The sequence below is a fragment of the Paramacrobiotus metropolitanus genome, unplaced genomic scaffold (assembly GCF_019649055.1).
Source record: "Paramacrobiotus metropolitanus isolate TYO unplaced genomic scaffold, Prichtersi_v1.0 Parri_scaffold0000008, whole genome shotgun sequence".
Classification (NCBI taxonomy): domain Eukaryota; kingdom Metazoa; phylum Tardigrada; class Eutardigrada; order Parachela; family Macrobiotidae; genus Paramacrobiotus; species Paramacrobiotus metropolitanus.
The window spans coordinates 260,352-287,170 of record NW_026570228.1 but is presented as its reverse complement, the minus strand read 5'-3'; the positions used below and the strand labels follow the sequence as shown (position 1 = coordinate 287,170).

General features: G+C 41.4%; 2 protein-coding genes across 2 annotated transcripts; one reads left to right on the top strand and one right to left on the bottom strand.

Moving 5' to 3' along the window:
* Positions 1–22,966: 22,966 nt before the first annotated feature.
* On the top strand, positions 22,967–23,902 carry LOC129582818 (uncharacterized). Its single transcript, XM_055474431.1, has 3 exons — positions 22,967–23,186; positions 23,267–23,577; positions 23,646–23,902. Exons 1-3 carry the CDS (start codon positions 23,143–23,145, stop codon positions 23,900–23,902), a joined length of 612 nt encoding a protein of 203 aa, XP_055330406.1. The 5' UTR covers positions 22,967–23,142.
* A 1,096-nt stretch (positions 23,903–24,998) lies between these two features.
* On the bottom strand, positions 24,999–26,792 carry LOC129582565 (uncharacterized). The gene is made up of 3 exons (XM_055474091.1): positions 26,582–26,792; positions 26,445–26,483; positions 24,999–25,998 (listed from the first exon to the last, which is right to left on the bottom strand). The coding sequence occupies exons 1-3, from the start codon at positions 26,598–26,600 to the stop codon at positions 25,283–25,285; spliced, it is 774 nt and encodes a 257-aa protein (XP_055330066.1). The 5' UTR covers positions 26,601–26,792; the 3' UTR covers positions 24,999–25,282.
* Between the last annotated feature and the right edge of the window lie 27 nt (positions 26,793–26,819).

Here is a 26,819-nt window from a genome sequence, read left to right as displayed (position 1 = left end):
CACAAACTATTAATTTTCTGTATTCTAATCCTTCACTTATGAGCTCTGTTAGCTGTTCTGTTATTAATAACACACTTGCCTGGAATACATCGGGCAAATGAACCAAAATGTGCAACAAACACTCGGCGATTTTACATTATATTACAAAGTAAATTTTAGAATGCGATATTGGAGAGCAAAAAAGATGGCAGAACGCGTCATCCTTGTCTGCAGTAATGTTCATCTGACACTTAAATGTTGAATTAAATACGACACGGGTATAGTCAATACATAAATAATGACAAACAATTCTAAGTAACGCCATTACAGAAATGTGACATTACAGAAACGCCATTACAGAAAAGTCTGTTTGAAATTTCCGCTTATTACAGTTGCAGGATTCTTTTAATTTAGAATCGTTCCTTAATCGTAAACGTCGTGGCTTTCTGCAGATTTTTCTCTTAGAGTGAACTTTCGCAAATAATTTCGCAACGATGAGCTACAGATACAACATATCACGGGAAGAGCACGAGTTCTTCGTAGCCACAATGGGAAACGCTACGGTAAACGAGACTATGAGTGCCTTGCACGTCTGTGTGGCCCTCACGCCCGAAGTAACCCTTCTCCTAGTATGCAGTATTCTTATGGCTGTCTTGAATTCCCTCCTCGGAGTCATTTTCATATTGCGCCGGGAGCTCCATTCCCCCTTCTCCGTATATCTCATTGCTTTGTCATTCGCCAATGTCTTTGGTTCGGGGCACGGGTTTTTCAACGTGATACAAGCAGTCTGCCCCCATTTACTGCAGGATCCTGTCTTATGTGATATGCGTCTGTACATTGCATGGTGTTTATCCGGACTGCCGGAGAATGTCCACCTTCTAATCGCGGTCAACCGCATCTGGGCGATAGCCATGCCAATATCATACCGAAATCATCATAACATCAAACTGGCGATTGCCCTGATTGCGGTAGTATTCGTTTATGTCCAGATTGTTACACTACCGGGTGTGATTATAAATGCATGGTATTATCGTCCGCCACTGGATAGATACGGATGCTTTATCAACACATTCAGAATGGCTGTATGGCATGAAATCATCATGATCCTCATATTTGAATTCCCCGTTATATTCATTCTATTTGCCTGGATTTATTTGTTGGTGAAACTGTGTCGCGCCGGCAAAAGAGCGGCAATGAGAAAAAGTCTGTCGCACATCAGCCAACCGGTGGTAATAATTAAGAAGAATAGGTTCAGCGGATCGTTTGCAGTGGGCCCGCGCTCAAGCTCTGACTCTGACTCAGACTCTGACCGCTCAAACTCTGACTCTGACTACTCAAAGTCTGACTCTGACTGACCAAACTCTGACTCTGACTGAATAACCTAAGAATAACTTAAAAAACCTAAGAAACCTAAGAAAACTAAGAAAACTAAGAAACCTAAGAAACCTAAGAAAACTAAGAAACCTAAGAAACCTAAGAAAACCTATGAAACCTAAGAAACCTAAGAAAACCTAAGAAACCTAAGAAACCTAAGAAGCCTATTAAGAAACCTAAGAAATCTTCAGAGTCAGAGTCAGACTTTGAGCGGTCAGAGTCAGACTTTGAGTAGTCAGAGTCAGAGTTTGAGTGGTCAGAATCAGAGTCAGAGTCAGAGTTGGAGTCTAGGCCTTTGCAGGGTTTTGTTCTGACATTGTGCGCTGTGGTGTGTTGGTTGCCCTACGAGACCATGTATGTGGTGTGGGGATTTCGCAACCGCACGGAAACTGAACAAAACTTGCCTTCGTACCTGTTGGCAGTTTACATGCTACAGCAGGTCTTGGATCCGGTCCTGATTGTTCTGGCCAGCAACCAGTTGCGATCGTGCATGAAACGCGTCATCGGCTGCTGGACGTAAATGTCATCAATGAGCATGGAAATTTTTAGCAGAACAATGGTTATTTTTTTGCGAAATTTTGCGTAGTACGCTGAATAGACTCTGTAAACTATTTTGCGTGGTACTCTGTACGCTCTGTATTGAAGTATCAATAAATGTGACTTATTTGTGCTTTTCCCCTGCTGCGTGTCGATTTACGTATGCAGTATACTGCCAGATACCAAATACTCGTACGTTAAGTAAATAATAATGGGCGGCTTGAGACTGATGGTGAAGAATCAAATAATATTGCGGTAAAAATTCATAAAAGATTTTATGGAAGTTTTCTCTTCTCTGTACCTGTATGGTTTCTGACAGTCAACTGGGGTGGGACAAAATTTCTCAATAAAAAGGAAATTACGCGATTGTATAATATTGTATTGTATTGTACTGTATTGTTACGGTTATTCCTGTTGCCGTCAAATAATATTACATCCCACTAATCAAGCTTTCCGCCTTGTATGTGAATTAAGTACACACCGACGAAGTAACGCAACAGTTGCTTACAAGCCGTATCTCTTTGACAATTTTGACAACCTGGCGACATTTCCATGCTTAATGATATTTAAGCCGCGGCAGAAAGTTTCACACTGTCACTTTCTAATTCAAGTCAGCAGCGTAGAAAATTAACCAGGTTACACGCCAAAAGGCCTTCAGTAGCGCACAAGAGAAATAACCGGTAATTTTTGCTCCAATTAATATTTCTAAGTTTCCTCGACTTCCTGTAGATGATGGACAAGAATACCAGCTTGTCTGACGAGTGCCATTGCCTTTTGGCTTCTAACAATTCCACAAACAACACTTACTATTCCCTTACTGACCTCGCCGTCTGCCGCTGGTCACTGGATGCGATATTCTTGGCCACGTGCAGTGTTTTTATGATTGTCTTCAATCTGCCGGTCGCTGTGATCCTCACAAAAAAAGTTTTGCTCACACCGTTTTCCGTCTGCCTTACGGCGCTATCATTCTCCAACATTCTCTGTTCTTTGCATGGCTTCCATATCGCTGTACAAACAGCGTGCCCTGCAACACCGTATCCCAAGATTGTTTGTTACGCGAGCTATTACGTCAGCTGGTGTTTATCGGGGCTGCCGGAAAATCTACACTGCCTGATAGCCATTAACAGGATCTGGGCCTTGACCTGTCCCGTATCCTATCGAAATTGGTACACTAAGCGGACGGCAGCTGCTTTAGTGGTTTTAGTTGTAGCGTACGTGCACGTCGTAGCGTTGCCAGGTTTGGTGATGTACTCCACGTATGGTCCCCCATCACCCGATATTGGTGGATGTTACATCAACGCCCAGAAAGTCCCGGTATGGTATACCGTAGCCATGCTGTGCATATTCGAACTGCCGGTTGTCTTTCTTGTGTTTGCATGGATTTATATTATGGCGGTAACCATTAAAAGACGTAGAAAAAGAAAACGTGTAGGGGACAAACCGCAGGAGCGGAAGAAAAGCAGTAGTGCCTTTCTGGTATTTTCGCTGCTGACGGGAAGCGCCATCTGTTTCTGGATGCCATACGAAACATTATACGCTATTTGGGGATTTCGAGATTTAACTAAAGCAGAGCTGGATTTGTCAGCATCTTTCTCGGGTTTGTTTAAATTGCAGCAAGTTCTGGACCCCATTCTAATTGTGTGTGCTATGACAGATCTGCGAGTTCAGTTAAAAAGTTTGCTGTGTGCTTCGAGAGCCGAGCTACAGAAAATTGTAACATGAGCCGGAGATGGAAATGAGTGGTATTATTAATTTGCGGCACGAAGAACTGTTTTCTCAAGCATTAGGCTAGCAGCAATGCGTTTATTTCTTTCAGAAATTTCTTTAAATATGTCTGAGTTTGTCTGCCTCCATCGGTGGCATTCGGTGCTAAAGTACTGCATTGAATGAACTTCTTAAAGCATGTGGTTGTTTTGTCTTATCTTACATAAAGTACTTCGTACCAATTTGGTTCACTCAGCCAGACTGATGGAATTTATATAAAATCAGGCTCCCAATCATCTTTTGACACTTTTGAAACAGCTGTTATGTGTTGCTAAAACCAGCATACCAATATTTCAATATTATACTTGTTTTCTTTCTATTTAATAGTATACCTCGGTACAGGCTTTCTCGTATAGAACTTCCTATTTCCTGTTAGAGCTTTTCGCATCTCATGCCGTTCTTCTTGTGATATCGGTTATGAATAGTTTTTAAATTTGCCATGTGCCTGCATTATATCTGGCACGAAAGCGAAAATGTGCGATAAATACTCCGCACCTCTGACAGAATATTGCTAAACACATTTTGAAATCTGACACTGGAAGGCATGCAGAGTGGTAAAACGCGTCATAGCTGCCTTTAATAGAGTTCACCTGACAGTTAAACGTTAGATTATAGGAAAAATAGGAGCAGCCGACACATGACACACCCGAAAACTGCCTACAACCGCGGTTAAAGATGCAGTTGCTGGCATTTTCAATTGAGTTCAGCTACAGAGTTTACCCAATTAATTACAACACTTCCCATAAGTCTCGGCTATTCGCAAACCTCTTTTTTTCGGGTGGACCTTTGGAAAACACCTTGCAACGATGAACAACAGATACAACATATCACGTGAGGAGCACGAGTTCTTCCTAGCCACAATGAGAAACGCCACCGTTAACCAGACTATTAATGACTTGCACGTGTGCGTGACCTTAACACCCGAAGTAATCTTCCTCCTAACGTGCAGTATTCTCATGGCTGTCTTGAACTCTCTCCTTGCGCTACTTTTCTTTTTCAGCCCAGAACTCCGTTCCCCGTTTTGCGTATATCTAATTGCTTTAACCATTACCAATGTCCTGTGTTCGGCGCACAGTTTTTGCAACGCGATACTGGCTGTATGTCCCCATTTACTGCGCCATCCAGTTTTATGCGATCTACGCTTGTACATTATGTGGGGCTTAACCGGGTTGCCGGAGAATATCCACGTCCTGATCGCTGTTAACCGCATCTGGGCAGTGACAATGCCAATCTCTTATCGCAGCCATCAGACCGTAAAACTGGCGATCGTCTTAATTGCGGCAGTATTTGTTTATGTCCAGATTGCTACGATACCGGGAGTGATTATGAATGCATGGCATTTTCGTCCGCCACTGGATAAGTACGGATGTTTTATCAATACGTTCCGAATGCCAGTGTGGTACGAGATTACCATGCTCCTTATATTTGAGTTTCCGGTTGTATTTGTCCTGTTCGCGTGGATCTACCTGCTAGTAAGGGTGCAGCGCATCAGCAAAAGAGCTGCTACGGGGAAAGGCCTGTCGCATCCCACCCTACCGCAAGGAGCGACTAGGCAGAAAAAGTTCAGCGGCTCGTTTAAAGTGTTTTCTGGCCTGACAATGTGCGCGGTGGTATGTTGGCTGCCCTACGAGACCATGTACGTGGTATGGGGTTTCCGTAACCGCACGGAAAGTGAACGGAAGTTGCCGTCCTATCTGTTGGCAGTGTACACACTTCAGCAGGTCCTGGATCCGGTGCTGATTGTCTTAACCAGCAAACCGTTGCAACTGTGCTTGAAACGCGGCCTTGGTTACAGAAAGTAAGATACTACAAACGAATACGGAAATTCGTAATATAATAACGGTAATGTTTTATCGAACTTGTTGAAGACGAAACGTTGAAGTAATATCTTCACGGAATTCGATAGACAATTACCATTAACGTTGTTGTATCTGCCCACTAGCACTACTTCTACGGGCAGACGCTCATCACTCACCACGCCAATGCGAGAGCGGACATTCTAACCCGTTGCGTTCATATACCGAGTTCTTCACCGCACTACGCTACGGACTGACGTTTTCCGGTAAGGTTTATTTGCAATTTTTTATTTTTTCATCGTGCTTTTTTTCATTTTCCTCCCTTTTCATCCTTGTTTTCTCCCTTTTTGTATTGCACCTTTTTCCGGTCTTGACACGGAGTGCGGTACGGATTTTTAACGAGGATTTTCATAGTACTGTTGATCAAAGTACTGTTGATCTGCTGCCATTGTGAACGACATGGTGCTCGCATTTAGGAAACTCAAATGTGGTCTCCTTAAACTCAAACTCGGGAGGTCTCCACAATATAACCGGCTTTAGACGCAATGCCTCGCCGTGAGATGTGTCCGAATCCTAAACGACCGCAGTCCGGCGGCGCCAATAGAACTTCTACAAAATTTTTTTATGCATAATAATGGACACGGTATACTACTGTGCATATTTTACTGTTTGCAAGTCTTTATCATTCATGCTGCAAAAGTTAATTAGTACTTGTAACTTTGCAAGTGCCACTAAGACAGAAATCATGAAACCGATTTCTCGCCAGAATTTTCGATTTGTTACGTGCTGCAATTTTCTTGCTTGTTATCCTCGTTCGAGACTGCTTTGTAATTCACGGTCGCTACGTTAGAGAATAACAATCTTTTGTTTCAAATAGGCGCATAATCTCATTACCGTGTGCGATGACCTGCAATAATTAACGTTGAGGAAACAGCTTCAGCCAGTCTGCCAGTCGTTTTATGAATCTCTGCGTCCGCACTCCTGAAGCGTAGAAGAAACGCGAGATAGACACCCTGTTTTCAATTATCGAACTTCATGTTCGATAAACTTCCGTTGACGAATGCGCTCACGTGAATTCATCTATTAGAATTTAATAGTTTTTTGCCTATTTTCCCCCATAACATAGAATGATGGGAAAAGCAAACCCGCTGCTGTATAATTTGCTCACAGAAGGACAAACAGCATGACAATTTTGCCTTGAAAATTTTGCTTTTAAAAAAATGCCCAACGTCACTGACAACAACACCAGTTCTTTTAATTCAGTAATTTTTAATAACACCCAGAATACGAGCATCCCTGCCTGGATTTTTTATGCAGAGCCATTGAAAATATGGTGTGCTGTTTCGTTAACGCAGGCTTACATTGGCACGGTGTTGTTTGTAGTCCTGATTTGGATCATTATACAAACGAATGAATACCGCAAAGCCTCGGGCTTTCTGATATTGCATACCATCGTCGTAGATACGACAATTTGTGCCATTCATTATCCGGTGAATATTCTTACCATATATCTCAATGGTCGCTACAACATTTTGCCGCCTCAACATTGTATGGAAGTCGGTTTTCTTATGACCATCACCACCACGGCAGCGTTTTATAATAGCACTTGTCTGGCGCTAAACCGTTTTGTGGCTGTTGTTTTCCCGCATCGGTACAAACAATGGACAACGAAATGGGCGATTTTGGGCATGGTAAAATGCAACCTCTATATTCTACAAATTTTTTTATTGGGTACATTTAACACTTTATCAATAATTATCAAAGTTTCCGTGGAAAGAGGGGTTAAAGTATAATTCCAGGAATCCAAAAGACACGGTACTTTATACATTTTAAATGTATGTATATTACTTAGCGTTTTCCTTCAAGCCGTTATCGCAAATTGTCATTAAGTTTGGTACTTTTATTTATCTCATAGTAGGATGCTAGCGTCAAAAAATCGGGATACTTATAAAATAACAGCATGATAAATCTTTCGTTTCTGACTTTTTTCTCGGTATAGTATCTTATTTACAACAGTGTTACGCTTCTAATACAGTATTATGCAGTTTTGTTGAAACTAAGCAGCTTTGCACAAATTGGTTTTCTTACAGACATCGTTTTTTTAAAGGTAAGCGCACCGTGGCTGCTGAGTCTGGTAGTGTATACTCCGCTGCTTTTTGGAGTTGGCGGCTCATACGGCCTTTCGCAGCCATGGAAAAGTTGTGGCTTCCACAGCAGTCCCAAAGCGATTGCAGCGTCGTTTTATCCGCTGATCGTGTCCGTTGCCACTCATGGTCCGAACGCGGCCCAAATGACCCTGTATATCATCGTCCTGCTGAAGTTTGCCTTCGCGTCACGCAGCAAAACCCCAATGAAAGCCGAGAATGCTCTGGATAAAAGGCTGGAACGACGCCGGCGGATGGCGTGCGTCCTCTTCTGCTATTCACTGTGGAATCTTTCGTGTTTGTATCCCCTGATTATCCTGGGCTCGTTCCAGTTGCCGGCCTACCGCAATAATCCCATTGTTCAGCTGTACGTTAGGAATATCAGCCTGTCCGGATTCACCTTATCACCGGTAAAACAGAGAACATTAATGCAGCTGCTGCATCGTTTTTGTTTTTCCATAAACTTTTTTCCAGATCATTTTCTTGACCCTTAACGAGATCTACCGCAATGCTTTGATTACCACCTTGAAACGGTTATTTTCCTTGGGATACGGATTAAAAGGATCCAAATTCCGTCCAAGCAAAAGACTCCCACAAACATTACCGCAAAATCCCGTTCGACTGAATAAACTGCAACATGTAAGTAGATAAGCTTAGCTGTGTTAACGCCTAATTTCCAGAGCAGCACAGCACCTGATTTTATTCTGCTATGTTTTTTGGCTTTTTGTAGACCACCCTGGAGCCCAAGATCAAATCTGTTTATCGGCAGCGACTAGCTTTGCCCTCTGTAGTGGTGTTTTTAGTTTGTGTGCTACAGTGTGTGTGTTTATTATACATAGTGATTCTACCTGTCACATTTCTCTAGTTCTAAATAAATTCGCTTCAATTTGCAGATATCGCTTCTTCATTTTGAGATATAGTGCAATTTTTTTACGGTACGAGTACATTTGCTTCAGTGTCGCTTGGTAAAGCGTTGCTAACTGTAATAATATAATTTTGTATCTGGAAACGCTTCGCATTTCATCCCATTTATTTGCCAAATTCTTAAAAACAGTATATAATACATGATGATCAAAGCTGAGGGCTATCCAAATAAAACAAGCATATCACCTGCATTTGTGCGCTTTTCAGTGTTCAACACGAGAATTATAAGATCTTCGAATAAGAAGAAACCTTGGCTCTTCATATTCTGACTTTTGAAGCCTGTTTGGAAGTAAAAAAGTATTTTGTTGTATTCCGCTTTCGCAAAAGAAGCTAAAATGCATAGAAATGTGTACCGTCTACTAGATTTTCCACAAAATTAGCAGCATATGTAGGCAAAGACAAATAACAGTAGCCATCGGAAGCCTCAAATAAACGATCCAACATAAATTTTTGAGTTTTGAGCGTCAAAAATTGCTAATTTTCCCTTTAAAACAAATCCGCTCTCACAATAACTCTCATCTTCTCACAGTATAATTCTGCAAACTTTGTGAAAGACAAGGAAAGATATCAGCAAAAATTTATTCTGGTTAGCATTCTACTGACATTATCTGGTCATTTCCGCTAGCAGAAGACACGCAACCTGATACATATTTCATCTTCTCACTTTTCAATAACAATCCAAACTGGAAAATTGCGTGCAACATCCAACACCTAGTTTATTAGAGAAGACCGTCTCCTTCTAGATAAATATTGTAAAAACTAAAAACCATTCCTTCGCATAGTGAAGCGGCTGTGTTGCCCGCAGTTAGCTATCCGGAAAACAACCTTACAAATTTTGTCAACAATGTCTTACAACACAACCATCGGAAATACATCCAGCCTAATTAATGTCACCAGGAGTAATACCACTCTGCCTGCGTGGATAATCCATGAAGACGCACTGCGCGTGTGGGGTGCGGTATCGTTAAGCCAGTGCTATATTGGCACGCTGCTGTTTATCGTGCTTATTGCGGTCATGATGAAAACAAAATCCCACAGAAAAGCCTCAGGAATTTTAATCTTACACGCAGTTGTAGTGGATGCCAGCGTGTGTGCCATTCATTATCCCATCAACATTCTGACCATCCTGCTAAACGGACGATATAATATGCTATCCACTCCGAACTGCGCGGTTGTCAGTTTTCTGCTTGGTTTATGCAACAACGTGACCTTTTACAGCAATACGGGTCTGGCGATCAACCAGCATTTTTCCCCGACATTATAAAAAATGGACAGCCAACTGGGTTGTGGTGATTATGGTATGACTAGGCAAATGAAAAGCTTTGCTTGAACCAAAACCTAATTTAAGTCATTTCGTGTGGGGAATACGAAGAGAAAAATGAAACTGGGTAACGCGTCATTTAAACAATGGAGAATGTACAAAATATTTGGTAAAATTTATCATCTCAATTAAATACTGTGTCAAAGAAGCAATTAACGAAATCCATAATGTTTTTAAATCTAAAAATTTCGATCTATTTCGTTTCAGATATTTGAAAAATCCCTTAAACTGTTTAAACTTCAGTTTAGTGTTGTGGACGGCAAAACTAATGCCAATTTAAGTATTAGGTTTTCGTGATCTCAAAGTCTTGGAAAAAGAAATAATGTGATTTGAAAAAGAAGAACATAGTATTCTAGGTGCTTGTGTTGTCCATCTTCAAAACCAAATTGTTGCAGATAGTTGCCGCGTGGCTCCTGAGTATAGGGTTATTTATGCCACTCCTGTTCCGCGTGGGCGGGTCGTATGGCTTATCCCAGCCGTGGAAGAGCTGTGGCTTTCATGGTGATCCCACTCAGCGCAATGCCGCCTTCTTTCCAGTACTTACTAGCGTACTTATCCATGGCCCTAATACAGTAGAGTTGGTTCTATATCTCAGTATCCTCGGAAAATTTACCTATGTGTCTCAGAAGCACACATCATCTGAAGGCAAGAATGCTATGGAGAAAACTCTTCACCATCGACGAAACATGGCAGTTGCACTGTCATTGTTTTCCTTTTGGAATCTCGCCTGCTTCTACCCGCTAATGCTACTAGGATCCCTGCAACTCCCAGCTTATCGAAACAGCCCGATTTTGCAGCTGTATGTGCGAAATATCAGCCTATCTGGATATACACTGTCGCCGGTAAAACGAAAACATCGTTAAAACAGAATTTTAAGTAAAATGAAGCTAAGGTAGGAGGACCAGTGACAAGGAGTCGGTAACGAAATTACCCAACGTTAGCGACGTTGACGACGTTAACGAAGCTAAGGTAGGAGGACCAGTGACAAGGAGTCGGTAACGAAATTACCCAACGTTAGCGACGTTGACGACGTTAACGTTGAACACTTAAGTTTAAGGCCAACAGCTGTTGACTTAACCAACAACCGTCGATGGTTACTCTAACATACTTGTGTAACCGTTAACCACGGAGGTTTGAAATGGTTACAGACAGCAATCCTCCTTGGCTGACGGTTACCCACATGTTTGTTGGGATAACCATCCACGGTTGCCGGTTAAGTCTTTATTAAAAATCATAATTCCTATGTTTTTACTGAAAGTTTTTTTATAAAGAACCGTAGGTTATCAAAAATGTTGTTTTATATTAAGGAAATGCTTCTGTGTAGATAATATTTTTATCCATTAACGAGACCTACCGCAAGGCCCTGCTGAACCTTTTAAAGGGCGACTGCACCCACGTCGGAAGTCGGATATCTGACCATTCCTCAACGGGCCATAAGACACATCCATAACATTCGAACTCCGATGGCGATGCGAAAGGCGCATGCTGATATCAATGATCGGACGTCTGATTAATCCTGGTTGCGATTATGATTTACAAATTACGGATGTTTTGTTTTTCACCGAAGCTGGCTTTTAAGCACTTTAAACATTTTCTGTTTGGTTTGTTTCTGTTTGGTATTATTTTCTTACTGTGAATTGAGCATGGAATCATTTTCAAAGTGTGCTAGAATGAACACCAATATTTTCAAGAATCAATCAGTCTTCTCGGAGTTCGAAAAGTACGAACAGAAATGATAAAATAAATAAGGATCGGCTAGCTACAAGCATTAAGGAAATTAATTTTATTATGCAACGCCGTATGTACATCTTATGGCAATGGAAAACTAATTAATTTTTAGAGCTTTGACTCATGCAGCTCAAACTCTGTACATGTTAACGTTTCGTTACCATTACAACTCGCGACAGTTTTTGTACATGAACATTAAGATGAACATGAACACATGAACACATTTTTCTACACGAATTTTGACGGTTAATCACTGTTATTCCCTTTACTGAATTCGTCACCTTATTTTTCGGTTGAATTGCAAGACGAAGATTGCCAGAATTTCGCCATCCACGTTTTGGCATATTGGATTATCTTCTCTTCAACTCGTGCTGACACAGAGCAGTCACACTGTCGGTGGTTAAAGAATTAGAAGCGTAATCGAGTATTTTCGTAATATGGGTGTAACGGCACATAACAAGCCGACCAAATAGCGTAACTCCTTACAAAGCAACCCGCATTGTTTTTGCAATCAAAGAATTCCAGTGTGTTCATCGTCTCGACTCTCGAGGGACTGCTTACAGCATCCACAGTAAAACGCTCAATTTGTTCGATTGCGCAGGCATTAACCTGTATGCATGCGGGCTTGCTTGGTGACCATGAATAATAACTGCTGAGGTCACGTTTTACAATGGCTGCCAATAAGCTTATCTTAAGCTTCTTCCCATCGCCTAGTATCCCCCAATCACGCGATGAACGTAATCACGCCAACCTCCAGCTTTTTCATACAGTATTTTTCAAGCTAGTTAATAGGTTTCGTTGACTTGTACGAAGACCCTAATTACATAATTGTCTCTACTAGCTGAACTACTTTCACGACTACAGGGCTGAACTACTTTCACGTTTGTGGCTTAAACTTCAGCGATCTTCTAGGCTTTTTGTGTTTGTCACATGCAGCTCAACTTGTGTACAGACAGCCACCAGATTTGTTGCTACGATATGTACAACCAAAGCTTGAAACTAATCAATTTTACGTCTGTGTCGCTAAATGATACCACGAATACTACCATCCAACCGGCCTGGGTAACCTACGAGGCTGCTTTGGGAACGTGGTCTGCTCTGTCTTTAGCGCAGTCTTATTTGGGCAGTGTATTATTGGGAATAATGATTTACATTTTACTGAAAACCGGTGAATACCGCAAGGCATCAGGATTCCTAATACTGCACGCTGTTCTTGTGGACACGACCATCTGCGCTATTCATTATCCGGTGAATATTTTGACAATGTACCTCAATGGTCGCTACAGTATTATACCGCCACAATATTGCCCGGCGGTAGGTTTTTTTATGGCGACCACCACTGCGACGTCGTTCTACAACAACACCTGTTTGGCACTTAATCGTTTTATTGCCGTTGTTTTTCCTCACCGTTACAAAAAATGGACAACTAAATGGGCTTTACTGGGCATGGTAAAAATCTTGCGAGGGAGAAGTTTTGAACCTTCATGTTGTAAACTTGAAGGGCATTAGCATAGCCGCGTAGAACGCGCTCGTTTTTTAAAGTTAATCGGTCTTTATACGGTACGAAACGCTAATTGGTCTTCTTAATGTGAAAAGTACTATTATCCGTGACATAAATGAGTTATGTAGGACGTATTGCGAATGTTAACGCCACATCTAAACAGTTTTGTAAAAATCTAGCTCAGGTTGAATGTCGTAATGCAGTAGGTTCAGCGAAAAAGGCAAAGTGTTAGCAATGAGCATGCGCTAACTGTCGCATGAATTCCTTTTTATTTCCTCCCTTGGCTTGCAGCTGCAATAATCACAGCGGCGCAACGTAGCGTAGTTTGCTTGCGTTTAAAGAGAAGGTGTTTCCATATTTTCCGTGTAAACGTTTGCTGGTATTTGCAGGCAGACTCGTACAGAATTTCCTTTTTCATGTTATTTTTATTTGTTACGTGAAGTAGTTTTATTGGGTTGTTTACCATAACATAGGTTAAACGGAGAATTACGCAGTTCATCATTTCAAGACATTATACATTTGTTACAGGTGATCACGCCATGGCTACTTAGCCTAACTATGAATACACCGCTGCTGTTCGGGTTGGGCGGGTCATTCGATCTCTCGCAGCCATGGAAGGGCTGTGGCTTCCACACGCACCCCAAATCCCGTTGGGCGTCATTCTACCCGGTACTGGTCTCCATTGTAATCCATGGTCCGAATGCGGTACAGATGGTCCTGTACATAATTATCCTGTTGAAGTTCGCTTACACGTCACGCAGCACCGCTCCACTGAAGACGGATGGCGTCCCAGAAAGATCACTTCAACGGCGTCGTCAGGGCGTCTGGGTGCTCTTTTGTTTCTCAGTATGGAACTTGGCGTGTATGTATCCCCTGGTATTGTTGGGCTCGCTCCAGTTTCCGGTATATCGTAATAATCCCATGCTGCAGCTGTATGTCAGGAATATTAGCTTATCGGGGTTTTCATTATCTCCGGTAAGTTAGCATTAAGCAATCTTTAATATATTATGGTGCTTGGTCGCTGACTAGGTGTTCTATGCTGATTCCGGAATATGAATAAGTGGCATAACGCGAGTCTAATGCCCTAATTTGTACAAGATCGTTTTCAGATTATACTCTTAACACTGAACGAAATCTACCGCAAAGCGCTTGTTGAAACCTTCCTTCAAGTGTACTCATTATCTGGGATGTGGACTAAAGAAACGGAATTCAATGCAAGAAAAGATTTCTCTTTCGTAATCACCGGAAGTCATTGCGAACTAGAGATGTTATTTAAGTTGTTTGGTCGAGTCATTGACAGATAAATAATCTGCAGTCTGGGATGAAAGGGTACGCCAAACCGCGGTTATCGTGCATGATATGCGTGCGCGATTCCATTTTTTGTACGAAAATCTATTTGGACTGCAATGCAGTTATTTAGCAATTCTAAGTCAATCCTTCCTCAATCCGAGCATTTGGTAATCATGCTTGTTGCAGCATGCGCTGCTCAAATCTCTTGTACGATAGCTAACGACGATTAAGAAGATGCGAAACATGTGCTGTAGTTGGTGTTTTGTATTATCAGCCTTCAACGGATATCTAAAATACAGTTAAATACTCACCTCTGTACGTAGTAACTACATACTAAGACTGATCATGTAATACGGTGCCTCCCAGGTTAATGTCGCTAGTTTCATATGCTCGTTAAGTTCACGTTTCGTGTTCCAAATAATAACTCTTACGTTCTAGATGCATATGTTTTTTTATTAGCAGTACAGTAACAGAGAAATGCAAAATCATCGAAAAGGAACCATAGTGCGTTTTACGCAAGGTTATGAGTCACTTCTACGGATTAATTTCCATTACTGCGCATTTTGTGCGCGGGTCCGGAAGAATCAAACACAAAGCGAAAATGCAATTATAATTACGGTATATGCGGTACAGAGTGCGTTTTAGTTACATTATCCGTATCTGCAATTTTCCAATTTGCCAAATGCAGCAAGTGTGCCTGTAATCTTTCCGCGCAAGATTACGGTGATCCGCGAAGACATTTGCCAGGATCTTATGATCTGTCATTGTCCTACTCTACTTCCGCCTGTCCTATATATGTCTTTCGATTTCATCTCCACGCTCTTATACGTGCGAACGGCGAACGGTTTCAATAGAATGACATACGCACGTCTAGACCATCCACCGAATTTTCATTTTACCAAAGCACATACGTTAGTTAATCACTTTTACGCACGAAGAAACTCACGTGAATCTTTCTGTTACAGAGAAAATCTGTTGCAATCTGACAGTCTTAGAGTTAACCAATTACAAGCACCTACTATACTTTACCCAGTGATGGGCTTATTTCAGCTAGCGCGGCGCCTTTTTTGTCTCGCTCAACGTTGGGATGATTCTTCTGAAGAAAATGACAGACGTTAGTTTCGATTCTCCGTTAAACGCTACAACGAACACCACCATCCCACCGGCCTGGATAACCTACGAAGCCGCACTGAAAACATGGTCGGCCGTATCCCTAGCGCAGTCTTACCTAGGCAGTGTTTTAATGGGAATTATGATCTGGATTTTGATAAAAACGGGTGAATACCGCAAGGCGTCGGGTTTCTTAATACTCCACGCCATCGTTGTGGATACGACCATTTGCGCCATTCATTATCCTGTGAATATTCTAACGATGTACCTCAATGGTCGCTATCGTATTATACCACCGCAATATTGCCCGGCAGTAGGTTTTCTAATGACGATCACCACTGCGGTATCCTTTTACAATAACACTTGTTTAGCACTTAACCGGTTTATTGCCGTTATCTTTCCGCTCAATTACAAGAAATGGACAACAAAATGGGCAGTTCTGGCCATGGTATGTAGCTAAGAACATAAAACGGGAGTTATGTGGTTATTTATTAATTGCAGTTAAGTAGTACTTTCTGTGTACAGGATACGTATGCTTTAAAATTTGATCCGCACTTACTCGTCGTAAGTAGTACCTAGCATCAACTATCAAGTCTCCTAATGTTAGTTTTTAATAAATTTTTAAAGTGAATGTAAAAACTAGTACAATCTTTGATTTTGTGCAGGTCAGCGCAGCATGGCTACTTAGTCTAGTAGTATATACGCCGCTTCTCTTCGGAGTTGGCGGCTCGTTCGATCTCTCACAGCCATGGAAGGGATGCGGATTTCATACGAAACCCAGTGCGTATCTGGCGTCATTCTATCCACTAATGTTATCGAACGTCACCCATGGTTCGAATGCGGCCCAGGTGATACTGTACATCATGGTCCTGTTGAAGTTCGCCTACGTTTCACGCCAAAGAGACCCGCTGAAGGCCGAAAACGCGCTGGATAAAACACTTCAACGGCGCCGTCAGGGTGCCTGCGTGCTCTTCTGTTTCTCCATGTGGAATCTGGCGTGTATGTATCCGCTGGTCGTGCTGGGCTCGTTCCAGCTACCGGCATACCGCGCTAATCCCATGCTACAGTTGTACGTCAGAAATATCAGCTTATCGGGATTCTCGTTGTCTCCGGTATGTTAGTCCAGCAATTCTGTATAATTACGCCGTATCACTTGTCTGTGCCCTCACGATCTTTGCATTGTCGTTTCAGATTATATTTTTAGCTCTTAACGAAGTCTACCGCAAAGCTCTTGTGAGCGCCTTGAAAAGCACACTGTGCGTCGGATGTGGATACAAGAACAGAGAAGTGTTCCCACAAACTTCTAAAGTGGATAGTACTTAAACTAAGAGTTAGACGTACGTTGGCGGAGGCTACAGTGGGTGTAAGAGGTTAAACCCAAATGTGAATCTGCGTGTGTGTTTTCCAGTGAAAAAAACAATTTGCTTCAGACGTCGAAACTGGTGCCGTTGATCAGTAGTTCAGTCTTTTTGTCTGCATGAGTCCTGCCCAGCTGCCGCTCTGATGTGAGGCAATAAGACGGTACATTAAGAAATTTTTGATGGGCCAACAATTAATTATTTCGCATTGTAATTTCCGCTGACGAGCATGGATCACGATTTCATATACACTTGACACACCTTGCTTTCCATCAGCATCTGGGAATCTAATATCTAAATTCGCGGGCATGATCATCTCTAAGAAACGGATTGAGTAGGCATATTACTCTCTGCTGAAGCCTAATAACAAAGTACTCACAGGTTCACAATTAATCGCTTTATATAGCAAAGAATTTTTTCTCAGTAATCTTGTACAGTCAGTACTTGCTAGTACGGCAATTGCAAATCACTTGACGGTGTGCTCGAACAGGGGCTTTAAAGAAAGGGATTTAAAAAACTTCTTCAAAACACTGTATGAAACCAAGAAAACACTTGTTAATTGGCACGCCCGTCATATTCTGCCGGAAGGATAGCGTAGGATTATTTCTGTATTGCAAGGGAATGCGGCTAGCTCATTTCCGCTCAAACACAGAAAATGCCGGATTATGAAGCTGCTTACTCGTATTACAAATTGCAGTCCTGTCCTATAGATATAGTATTTCATTCGTTATGTTTCTGACTGTGGCTATCCTCATGTTTGGAAAGATGATGACATGAAAATAAATGACTCAATTTGTCATTTTTTACTGCGGATTCTGTGTGCAAATAGCAAAAAATGCTCAAGATTGTAGTTATCAGCATGTAAGATGTACAATTCCAGCGCCGATAACTCCTCACCTCCAAATGCCACCAAAAACAATAACACGTTACCGGCATGGATAATTTACGCTGATGCGCTGCGATTGTGGGGTGCGTTATCGCTAGCGCAGTCTTACGTTGGAACACTGCTGTATATTATCCTAATTGTTATTATGATCAGAACGAAATCACAGAAAAAAGCTTCCGGTGTTTTAATCTTACACGCTGTTCTCGTGGATGCTTGTATGTGTGCCATCTTTTGTCCCGTCAATGTCCTGACGATTTTACTAAACGGTGCTTATAACATGCTGTCACCGCAAAACTGCGCTCTGGTCAGTTTTCTGATTGGACTGTTTAGCGCAGTATCGTTTTACAGCAACACTGGCCTGGCTATTAATCGTTTCGTTGCCATTATTTTACCAAGCCACTACAAGAAATTAACCAGCAACTTGGTGGTGCTGACAATGGTACGATCTTAAAGTGGGTCAAAAAAGTACTCTATAATCACTGAAGGTCACTAACATAGCCAGCAACGGGAAGGACTGCCGTCTATGAGAAATCTCTTAATGCAGTAATGTCCATAGACTGCAGTTGCTGCTGCTTTAGACAGCTGACACTGCTATTCTATCGTAATCCGTACAGAGTACTATTATAAAACACGTATTATTACACTGCTTAGTTTCTAGTGCTGATGCATAATGTCGTTGCTACGTTTTCATTCTTTACAGATTGGTTCAGCGTGGATTATTGGCTCGGCTGGCTTGATTCCGCTCCTATTTAAAGTCGGGGGATCCTTTGGACTTTCACAGCCTTGGAAGAGTTGTGGCTTCCACGCTGATCCATCGCAGCGATATGCAGCGTTCTATCCCATATTCGCATCGATTTTCACTCACGCTCCAAACGCCACCCAAGTAGTATTGTACCTTATCATTCTGTTCAAGCTGGCTTACATTTCTCAAACCGAAAAATCATCAACGGCGAAGACAGCAGTGGAAAAAAGCCTGCAGAAACGGCGCCAGATGGCGGTTGCACTGGTTCTGTTTTCTTTCTGGAATCTGGCATGCTTTTATCCGTTAATGCTACTAGGATCTCTGCAGCTTCCGGCATACCGCAATAATCCTATCCTACAGCTGTACGTCAGAAATATCACGATTACTGGATATGCGCTATCTCCGGTAAGTTTTTCGACCGAAGCAGAACGTAGATCCTCTAAACTTAAAGATTATTGGATCCTCTAAACTCAAGGAAGCTAATACATTATTGCGCTTGTGTCCGCTACGGAAGCACGTTGTGGATGTGTCGCTATGGCATGCCACGGCCGTGACCATTAACTGCTGCGTTAATAGTATTGTTGGCTGCCGTGACGTTGCGGGCGAATACCGTGGCAGGATGTTATGAGAATATCTAAGAAACTCGGTTTACTGTAAGCAGTTTTCCAAGTAGCGATACCTAATTACTCTCCCTTTTTGACCTTTACGTTCAGAACGACACTTACTGACAAACTGATGTTTCTATTGAGCCTTCTAGTCATATAACGCAGTTACTGCTTCCAAAATTATTAGACAGTATTTTGCGAAGCAATTGATGGTTTTTTGGTAACAGCTTGTAATTCTCGTGCATTTAGTTTCCGTATCAATAGATTCATATATCCTTACGTCCTTATTTTTTGGAAATTATCTCCTAAATCAAGATTGATTTTTTTAATAAGTTGATAATTTTATAAAATAGAGCATCGCGCAAACGTTTCTACCTATATCTTTAAAAAAGTCTCAAGTTTTGGAGAAGGTCTAAAAAGATTTTTAGAAGCTGTAGTACTTAAAGGTTGTTAGTACTTAAAGGTCGTTAGTTTTGGAAATTATCTCCTAATTCGAGATTCCATTTGTGAAGCTTTTGATTATCTTATAAAATCCACCATCTTCTAAAGCTTCCTACCTGCAGCTTGGAAAAAAATTTTGGTTTCTGGAACGTTTTAAGAAAACCTTTCAAACTTTCAGTACTTAGCGTTTAAAGTTCATAGAAATTTCCAGTAAATTCTAGAAACGTCTCGAATGAGCAAATACAGTTTCGCAACTTAGCAACCTAAACTATAGTTATTTAAAATTGTCAATCCCATCCAACTTATAATTTTTTTAATTCTTGAAACCTTTAAGATGTTTTTTAAATCTGTTTGAATACCTCAAAATAACTATAAATTGTTCGAAAGTCGGCTCCAAAGCTTTTACATTTCAAGAATTTCTAAATATTTCTAAATATTTCCGACTCGGCCCCGCGCAGCGGGGCCGTTACCTCTAATTTTTTGAGCCTCCAAAGTTTCAAAATTTAAAAATATCTGGAAATCTGAGTACCTCAATATCTCACGGTCTGAATTGTCTAATTTATATGTAATTTCTAAATATTTGAAAGCCAACCTGCGGCCCGTTTACCGTATTCGCTCACATAGCGGCTCTGTGATACTGGCGGTAGCTTGGGTATTCACTAAGCTCAAGCTCAAAATCTAATAAATATGTATTTAATTTATCATTTTGGATATAAATGATATTTTGATATATACTCACGAGCTTGATCGAATGGCTGAAAACCTTACAATTACTTAGTAGCTAAAGATGCAGCCTCCCAGGTCACCTTGGGCAACCGTTAATTGTTTCTCACAAGTTTCCATTAACTCTGCGCTAAAATATCGGCTTAATGGTTTTTGTGGGCATTGTGTAAATGATCCCACTCCATTCATTTAATCACCGTTTGAATATTTTCGGTCGTACAAAAAAATTCAAGTTTTCAGTTCGTTAGATCGGCAATACAAAGTTACATTAAAAACGTGAAAAAGAACCGTGAAAAATGCAAACAAAAAGAAAAATTGCTGAGGCTTTCACAGTTTTTATAACACTGGTCGAATTTTACCGGGAAGCTTGAAAACTGTCCGCATTTCTACATGTTAAAATATTTTCGTAGCTGGCCTCGCTGGGTTTCATATTTGAAACATTTCTCAAAATCATTTTTGTGGCTGTACGAAGTATATTTTGTATTTTTTTCATTCTTCCATACCTCGAACACAACTGGTCGCGCGCTAGCGCGACCGATACTTGTAGTAAGAAATTGCTATGAATATTTTTTTTGTTTCAGTACTAAGTGTGTACTAGCGTGCGATACTTATTAAAGGTCTACAGCAAGAAATGGTTACGAAGGCGTTTTCTGCAGGTCATATTTCTGGTGTTGAACGAAACCTATCGTGGTATCCTGCTAAGCGTCCTGCAAGGCAACTGCGCCCTCCACCGCAACCGAATAGATGACCAGTCGTCTACCGGAAATAAAACAAAGCAATAACACTGGATCTGATGTGTGTGCTTTTAATAACTTCTCAGTATTTTATTAACATGTTTGGATTGCGGAAACATGCGCTTCTTCATGGGTAATCTTGGGTTATGCAATCAGTTTATGAAAAAAGTTAGTTTATGCTACTTATAAATGTAAAATGAAATGTATTCTGTGAAGATTTTGCGTTGGATGTTGTAGTGTATGTGCACTACTGCCACACAGGCGCTAATGTAGTATTGTAGCAGCTATGCTGTCAGAAAAACCCATTGGTAATTAACAACTTGCGTCACAATGTACCTCCCAGCTCTATTTACAATCATTCTGCCCGTGTTTCGGCGTTTGCTTGTATTGTACGAGCACTAAAATCAGAATGCAGTTCCGTAACATTTTTATTCTTTCTCATGAGTAATGTTTATGAGCTGCCATAGGTGTACCAATGTTATCACACCATAAAAGATCTGGCTACAATGACAACCATGTAGTGCTCGATTCGGTAAAACTAAGGAACTAATCTACTAGAGTGGTGCATTGCATTTTCGATTAATGATTAAAATATCACCTCGTTAAAAGAAATGCAAAATAATCTAAAATAATTATTGTTGGCATCTGGTCGTTTGCCACAGGTAGGTTGCTTATACGCGAGATAATGGCGAATTCAGCCATTCTAATTTGATTTCATTTTTGGTTTACCTGAATTGTGCGCTTTTGTGATGGAAGGATTGTACGCATCTGATAGTTTCGTTCGTCTTGAACAATGCAGTATGAATATGCTTTATCATGCAGATACTATCGCCGTATTCGCCATCAAGATGCAGCAGCTATACGAGTATTGTTTGTAAGTATAATAAGTAGGCGCGGGATAACAATAATTTTCATTCCGCAGAAAATAACCTGAATTACCTTTTTTTGTCAAAAGTAAATTGCCAAGTGGGATCAGTGATTGAAAGGTTTCATAACTATCAGTGCAGTGCTCCTGCATCAATGTTTGCTAAATGCATCATGCATTCACACAGTGTGCATTACTTCTATTACTTACTAGGGGTTCGGCTCTGCACTGGAATGACTGCATGCCGTCAGTAAAATAATCAATAAATGCACTTGCTATTCATAACACATCAAACAGCGTTTAATAATAATTAATAATAATTAATAATAATTTACACAGTGTAATAAAATATGTTACAAGTGCCGAAAATGCCAGCAACTAAAGTGATACCGACAACTATGACCTTTTATGAACTGATATAAGCCGTCAGGTATGTTCTGATAGTACGAGAGAATTACTTTGCGAAGGCCCTGATATTGTTTGTCCGTCAGAGAATCTTGGGGATTGAAAATTGTTTGCCAACAACAAACACCCAAGTTTCTCCTTCGGGATTTGAGATGCATTAGGAAAATCGACGTTCATATTGCACCCTCCCTAATTTTATTCTTTAATGTGGATGGGAGTTCTGAAGCAAAACGAAACGTTACACGAAACGTTTTGCTTGTCTAGTAAGCTAATATTACAGGTAGTAGTACTATTCCTCCAAAGTATTCCTCCATAACTAGTATTCCTCCAAAGCATCCGCAAAAGAAACCTGCCAGTGCAAATACGGAAAAGGAATTCGATTTCCAGTTTCAAGTATTTTATATCCGGAGTGCATTTTCAGAGTACAGACAATAATAGACTTTTACGACTGCGACACTAGTTGCACAAGCAGCACGTTCACCTTGTGATTTTCAGTTGCTGAAAGTGGATTAGTAGCTCAAAGAAATATTTATGGATTTCAATGAAGGACTCTACGTGCAATGCCGAACGCTGTCACTGCTTGTCTGTACAGTTATGCCACAGCCGATCGATTTCGTAGACAAAAATAACCACACGCTGTCAACCGAGATGTATCTGAATGTGGATAATTTGATCACTGTCAGTGTCTCCGATAGTCCTCCGTGGAACTTCGAAAGTCCTCCTGGTTCTGGATGCTTTTGCGGATTATCAGTTACTCTGCTGACCTTAGTTGGTCAAAAGCTTGGGTTTCGGTAAATCCATTATTCCCATTATCTTTTTGAAGTGGAACTGACTCACTTCAACTGACTCAAATTTGCTTTAGGTTCTTGTTATTACCGCCAGTATCTTCATTAGTCACTATTACGACAACAGAAAATGCGACGTATGATGGAGCTCCGGCGGAGCTTCTTATGGGAAAGGTAGACATGAGTTTGTGCCCGTTAGCCATCACGCCGTCTCGCGCAGCGGATTTTTATTTGATCACCGGATTTTTGTCCAGGGATTACAATATCGCCGTGCATAAAAGATGGCTGGTCGATTCAGCGATTACCGATAAGTCCCTGATCAGAGCCCTGTTCCGCACAGCATTGATCGATACATGGCCGGGCTTGCTTGTATCCGCAGTGAGCGTAATCGTGACTATTTTTATCGTACGCTGTTTGAGCGCAAGACAAAGACAATATTATAGTACGACATCGGTAAACCAAAGTTTAAAAAACGCGGATTCGCTTCGAACACTGGCCATGCTCAAATGGATTACCAGTATTTTGACTACCATGCAGACTCTGATCTTCAGCTTTTTCAGTCAGGGTAAGAAGTGAAGAACAAGCTGAACGTTGTTTAGCCGCTAGTGGACGATGGTTTTACTAATTTTGTAGTGGATATTAAGCGCCCACGGTTTGCGGGTGCCCAGTTGGCACTGCTGCAGTGGATCATCTATTCTTACTTTGCGATATGCTTAATGAATGCCTACGTCAGTTCAAGCCTATTAGGAACAACACTGACCCTCCCTTTCCACAGTCTGGTGGGATTTGCGCGATCAGGTTTCGATCCTCTTGTGGTTGGCACAACAGCATCTGTCGGCTTAATGGTAAGGTTACGAATGCAACTGCGTCGGACCAACGACACAGTCTAGAAACCGTCTTTTTGCCTAACGCAGAATAGCTGAGTATACGAAGAAAAAGTAAATTACTGCGTTAGATAACTGTCGTTTATATGTACTTTAGTTAACTCGGAATTCTTTTAGCATACCACAGTTTTGGAACCGGTTATCCCACGATTGCGCCACTATGACGCAAAAACGTCCCAGGATGCGTTTATTTCATATGCAGCCAACTTATCGAGAAACGAGCGCATTGCTATATTTAGCAATAATGTTTTGGAAGCACCTCAATTTCAAAAAGCCGGATTTGTTTCAGCGGTGGATTCATTCTCTCGCACTTTTGTCGCCCTATACCAGTTTCAGCACGAAACAAAAACTGCAAAAAAGATAAGCTTTATGTAGGTTCTATTTTCAGAAATAGCTGCCCAGAGCAGCTCTTTCGATAATAAAATGCAAGAGCCCTAACCAACGACGTCATTTTTTCTAAATTCAGGGTGATGCAGCTGGTGGAAAATGGTAATCTTCAGCACATTGTTGATGTATATTTGACTATGGTATATTCTGCGCATGGAACGCCATTTGCGAAATTCGACCTTAACTCGAAAGGCACTACTTCGATACGCATGGAAGCTTTGCAGTCAACTTTATATGCATCCTTATGTCTGTTCTTTGCTGCGACACTGCTTTTGCTAATCGAGATAATTTGGCGAAGGAACATGTTAAAGGCAACACGATGCATGCTTCATGGGTCTTTCGTATTTAATTTAAGCGCCCCTCCTTTAGTGGACGACGTTGTCTTGGCTTTTCTTGAGTCGTGTAACATTATGGCATTCCGTATTTCCTTAATGGCGGAGTACCTACTGATAGTGGTAAGTTGTAAAGTGCACGGGGCACGTGGTCATACAGTAACAAAGCAGCACGGTATTGACCGATATGTTTATACCTTTTCTCAACGGCACCGGGAACGTTGTCACTGATCAAAAACTGGCACCTCAGCTGACAAAAAAACTGCAACGTAAATCACAGTTCACAGAGTACGTGATCTTACAAACCTTTGATAGGTACAAATTAAGCCTAATCAGCAACCGGAAACGCTGCAATGGTAAAGGTAAACTTCTAATGGATTTATTTGGAGTATTATCCAGAACGCACATATATTCAGGAAGATAAAATCACATAAAATGACACATAAAACCTGCCACTACGTAGTTTATCTCACTTTTCTAAGACGGCTATTATGCATAAAACTAATACGGAAAACCAGGGATCTTTAGATTTGTGAGTATCTGTGATTATGCATGGTGATTGCAGGCTACAGCATTTTACAGTATATACGTTTTTTTGGACTCTGACTGAATTAATACAAAAATGATGATAAAGACAGTTTTGTAGTGTAATGGTGCCAAAAAAAAATCACGTCGCCGGGCATTTTGGAAAAGGTTTAGGCAGCTCTTTCTTCGAGGTGAGCGCATAGAAGTTTGAAAAATCCATATAATATGTGCCAATGGGCGACGGTGGCACTTTTGCCTTAGCATCGGGTTTGGTACACTGCGCATTCTTCCCCACGACCAGGGCTTGCTTGAACGACTTTAACGTACACGTCAGTGCCGCAGGGTTACCAGAGAGGACAAATCCGTTGCAGTCACTGTGCAGCAGGCACATTCTGCGACAGTTAGCATCAGTCATATTGGTGAACACGTTCACTGAGCTGCTGTGCCCGTCACTGATGGATGCCGCATTGGCGACACTGTCGTCCATCATCAGGTTCGGAATGGCTATAAACGGCGGGTAATCTTCGGCGCCCAGCGTCACGTGGGTGTTTTGTATGCCCAACAGGCTATCGCGCATTGGCGCACAATACATTGTCGGGCTGACCTTCGCGCAGTTATCCTTGGCGGCGGTTCTGTCGTACACCGTAGCCAGACAGGGGTCCTTTTGCAGGCACATAATCTGGCAGCGCTCCTTGTTGGCAATACCGGAGTACGGCTGCAGGGAGGGACTGCAGATCATGGTGATGGCCTCTAGCTCAAAAGGAGGTCGAGTAGGTCCTGGGTTACGGGGAGGAACGCCACGCACTGAGCGAAAATGCCGCGGGGGATGAACATGTCCCGATGGGTCGTCACCGCAAGCTAAAAAGATGTTATGCTTTATGAAAATCGATAACCAGTCGCAAAATATCTTCCTTTACTGGTGACATCAAGCATCGAAATATTTACTTAAAAAAAAACGTCTATGTAAAATGTAAAGCAAAAGATATAAAAGCGCGAAAATCGGTTAGTCGTTCCGCGGTACGAAAAATTAACTTCAGAAAAAAGTAAAAAAAGCACCACAAATACATCCAGTGCGCATAAATCGAATAGAAAAGAACATCGGTGCGTATAAATCGCCACCAATGGGTTTGAACTGAGAAGCGATTGTTTGCGCAAACTGCGTTAAATTAATTAACGAAGCATTTACTGTACTGCTTAATTGTCCTACATTGTAAAATGATTTATGAAGCATCATTTCAACGCAATATCATACTAAGAGCACATGCATTAAGCAGTCGAATGAAAATGTCATGCAAAATTCTTACCAGTAACGGTCACCGCAATTCCCCCAAACATGATAAGCGCTGCAATAGCACATAAGCGTGTTTGTATACAAAACTTGAAGTATTTTTCCCAGGTACTGTAGAGTCATACTAAACAAAATGTGTTTAAGCACACATACCTTCTATGATACGGTGCATGATTTAGACTGGGCAAGTGGAGTGAGTATGATATCTTTTCAAATGAAACAATCCTTGTAAAACAGTCCTTTTAAATTTATTTGTAGTGAGTAGTGAATACGCGCAATTTGAAAGTTGTTTTCTTGTATACTGCTTCCGAAAATTCGACTCGCACGGAGAGTGGTAAATATCTGCGACGTTTACGCTGTGCTTTTTTACGTGTTCACGTTTTTGATTGAT